The sequence below is a fragment of the Aptenodytes forsteri genome, unplaced genomic scaffold (genome assembly GCF_000699145.1).
Source record: "Aptenodytes forsteri isolate BGI_AS27 unplaced genomic scaffold, ASM69914v1 Scaffold368, whole genome shotgun sequence".
In the NCBI taxonomy this organism is placed as follows: domain Eukaryota; kingdom Metazoa; phylum Chordata; class Aves; order Sphenisciformes; family Spheniscidae; genus Aptenodytes; species Aptenodytes forsteri.
The window spans coordinates 148,519-151,364 of record NW_008794884.1 but is presented as its reverse complement, the minus strand read 5'-3'; the positions used below and the strand labels follow the sequence as shown (position 1 = coordinate 151,364).

At 65.3% G+C, this 2,846-nt stretch overlaps 1 protein-coding gene across 1 annotated transcript in view; it reads right to left on the bottom strand.

Moving 5' to 3' along the window:
- Window positions 1-21: 21 nt before the first annotated feature.
- GNAI2 (G protein subunit alpha i2) overlaps window positions 22-2,846 on the bottom strand; it is a 6,242-nt gene continuing 3,417 nt past the window's right edge. Inside the window, exons 4-8 of the mRNA XM_009274764.2 lie at window positions 2,600-2,728; window positions 1,277-1,406; window positions 883-1,036; window positions 319-526; window positions 22-154 (exon numbers count right to left, since the gene is read on the bottom strand). Coding sequence (XP_009273039.1) covers window positions 336-526; window positions 883-1,036; window positions 1,277-1,406; window positions 2,600-2,728 — 604 coding nt within the window. The 3' untranslated portion in view covers window positions 22-154; window positions 319-335. The remainder of the gene's footprint in view (window positions 155-318; window positions 527-882; window positions 1,037-1,276; window positions 1,407-2,599; window positions 2,729-2,846) is intronic.

The window sequence follows — 2,846 nt, the reverse complement described above, 5'->3', positions numbered from 1 at the left end:
GGGGCGAGCGGGGGCGGCGGGGGGGACACGGGCCCTGCCGCTGCGCTGACACCCAAAAAGTCTTTTTATGGGGTGGGGGCGGGGGGATGAAACCGAAGAGAAGCAGGAGTCGGGGGGCGGCACGGTCCTTCCTTCGCCGGCGCGGCCGGGGGTCCTAGAAGAGAGCGGGCGGTGAGCAGGTGGGGTCTGGGGAGGGGGGCACGGGCACCCCCTGCCAGCCTGTGCCACGGTGGGGACAGTAGGCAGCGCCTGTCCCGTCCCCAAAGGGTGCTCCGTGACCACCCCATTTGGGGGGCCACCACCAGGACCACCACCCACCTGGGCAGCGCCGGCCCTCAGAAGAGCCCGCAGTCCTTCAGGTTGTTTTTGATGATGACGTCGGTGACGGCATCAAAGACAAACTGCACGTTCTTGGTGTCGGTGGCGCAGGTGAAGTGGGTGTAGATCTCCTTGGTGTCCTTCCGCTTGTTCAGGTCCTCGAACTTGCTCTGGATGTAGCCGGCCGCCTCGTCGTACTTGTTGGCCCCTAGGGAGGAGGAGACACTGGGCTGCCCCACGGTCGCCCAGGGACACCGGCACCCCCCTGCCCCCGGCACCCGCCGCAGCGACCGCCCCAATGCCAGATTGATGCTCCCCAGGCACAGTGAGCCTCAGCTAACCCCCCCCAGGGCTACTGCCCCTTGTCCCCCCCCCATCCTCCCCCATCCCCTGGGGCACACCAAACACCACCGCACCGCACCTGCTGCCCCAACGCACCGCTCCCTGGGCACAGGAGAGCCAGCATCTCCTTCCCCAGCATCTCCTGCTACAGTGTCCGGGCGAGGCACTGCCCGCTCCTCCTGCCAGGGGGACCAGGGAGGGCACCGAGGGACCCCGCAGTACCTGTGTACTCAGGGAAGCAAATGGTCAGGGGGCTGTGCACGATCTTCTCCTCAAAGAGGTCCTTCTTGTTGAGGAAGAGGATGATGGACGTGTCCGTGAACCACTTGTTGTTGCAGATGCTGTCAAACAGCTTCATGCTCTCGTGCATCCGGTTCTGGCAGGGGAGACAGCAGCCTGAGCCGGGCAGGGACCCCCAGGCAGCGCCCGCCCCACTGCTGCCCAACCTGCTGTCCCCCCCACTGCTCCTGCCTGCCCAGGCAGGGGATGCCGAGGGCCTTGCAAGGCTTGGGCCACACTGGCCAGGGCACTGGTGGCCACCAGAGGAGGGGGTGCTCCCCTGGCCCCCCAAGGAGAGGACGGCTCATGGCACCGGCTCCATCCCCCCCCAACTCACCATCTCCTCATCTTCAGCCAGCACCAGGTCGTAGGCACTCAGGGCCACGCAGAAAATGATGGCCGTCACGCCCTCGAAGCAGTGGATCCACTTCTTCCGCTCCGAGCGCTGGCCGCCCACGTCGAACATCCTGGGCAGGGAGACAGCATGGTGGTGGACAGCAGCTCCTGGCCCCACCGCCCTCGCCCCGCTCCCTGCCTCAGTTTCCCCGGCTGCCCAGAGAAGGAGCTGCACCAGGAAAAGGCGCTGGGATGGGAAGAGCGCAGCGCCTCTGCCCCAGGGGTTTTGCTGGTGCCATGGATCTGCCCCGGCACCCGCTACCTATCACAGGTGGTGTCTGGGCTTATTTCCCAGCTGGAGAAAACCCCCACCATAAGCCAGGGCAGGATCAGGCCGCCTTTCCCAGATGGGAACGCTCCCTGGAGCCAGGCTCCAGGAGATGCTCTCGGAGACCCGCTCTGGAGCGGGCACTGCAGGGTTTTGCTGGAGACCTTGGACCAAGGGGAGCTGCGGTGCCTGGCCAAGCAGCTGGGGGCTCAGCGGGATCGCGGGCAGCGCAAGGGCTCAGGGGATGATCCTGGTGCACCGCGCGCCCTCTCCTGCTGCAGGCAGCAGGGGATGCCCTGCCTCCACGGAGAAGAGCCCGGCAGCAGTGCCATGTCCACCACCAACCACCCGGCTGGCGGGGAGGCTTCCTCACTGCTGTGCCCCCCCGCCTTGGACCATCCTCTCTGCCCTGCTGCCACCTCCAAAGCACTGCCCTGGCGATGTGCAACCAAGCACCGCCATCCCACCGGGGTGGCACAGAGGTCCCTGCGAGCCCCCCGCCCTCAGGGTGGACCCCAGCAGATCTTTCTGCCGGCAGCTCCATTGCCAAGTGACTAAATCCCCCGGGATGTGCACGATGCCAGCTTTCTGCCTCAGAAACTGGAGCCCTGACTATTTCCCATGGGTTTTCAGTGGAACGCAACCCTGGGCTGCCAGGAGGCAGCAGCGCCGGTTCCCGACTCTGAGACCCCCGGCTCCTGCTCAGCGTCCTTCCTGCAGCGGAAGCTGCGTCACGGCAGCCGGAGACGCCTTCCCCCTTCCCCTCCTCACCAGAGGCTGGATCCGCCCCCAGGCCAAGCCCTGCGAGGCATTTTTGAGGCTGCTCCAGCTATTTTGGCGGTTTCCGCTCTCTCTGAGGCAGCAGCTCCCGCCATGAGCAAAGCCGGGGGGGGGCTTGGCGTGTGCAGCGTGCAAGCAGGATCTGGCACGGCGTGGGGAGGAAGGGTTGTTTTTTTTTTGCCTTGGAAAAGGCAAAAAGGAAAGGGTCGGACGTACTTGAAGTGCAGGTCCTTGAAGGTGAAGTGGGTCTCTACGATGCCAGTGGTCTTCACCCTGGTGCGCAGCACGTCCTGCTGGGTGGGGATGTAGTCGGCACGGGCTATCCTCTCCAGGTCATTCAGGTAGCTGGGGAGGGAGCAGAAAGGTGCTGTGGAAGCTGGACCGTGGAGCACGACCCACCCAAATCCCATGGGGCATCCCCACACTGTCCCAGAGTCCCCTGCCCACACCCCACATCATCCAT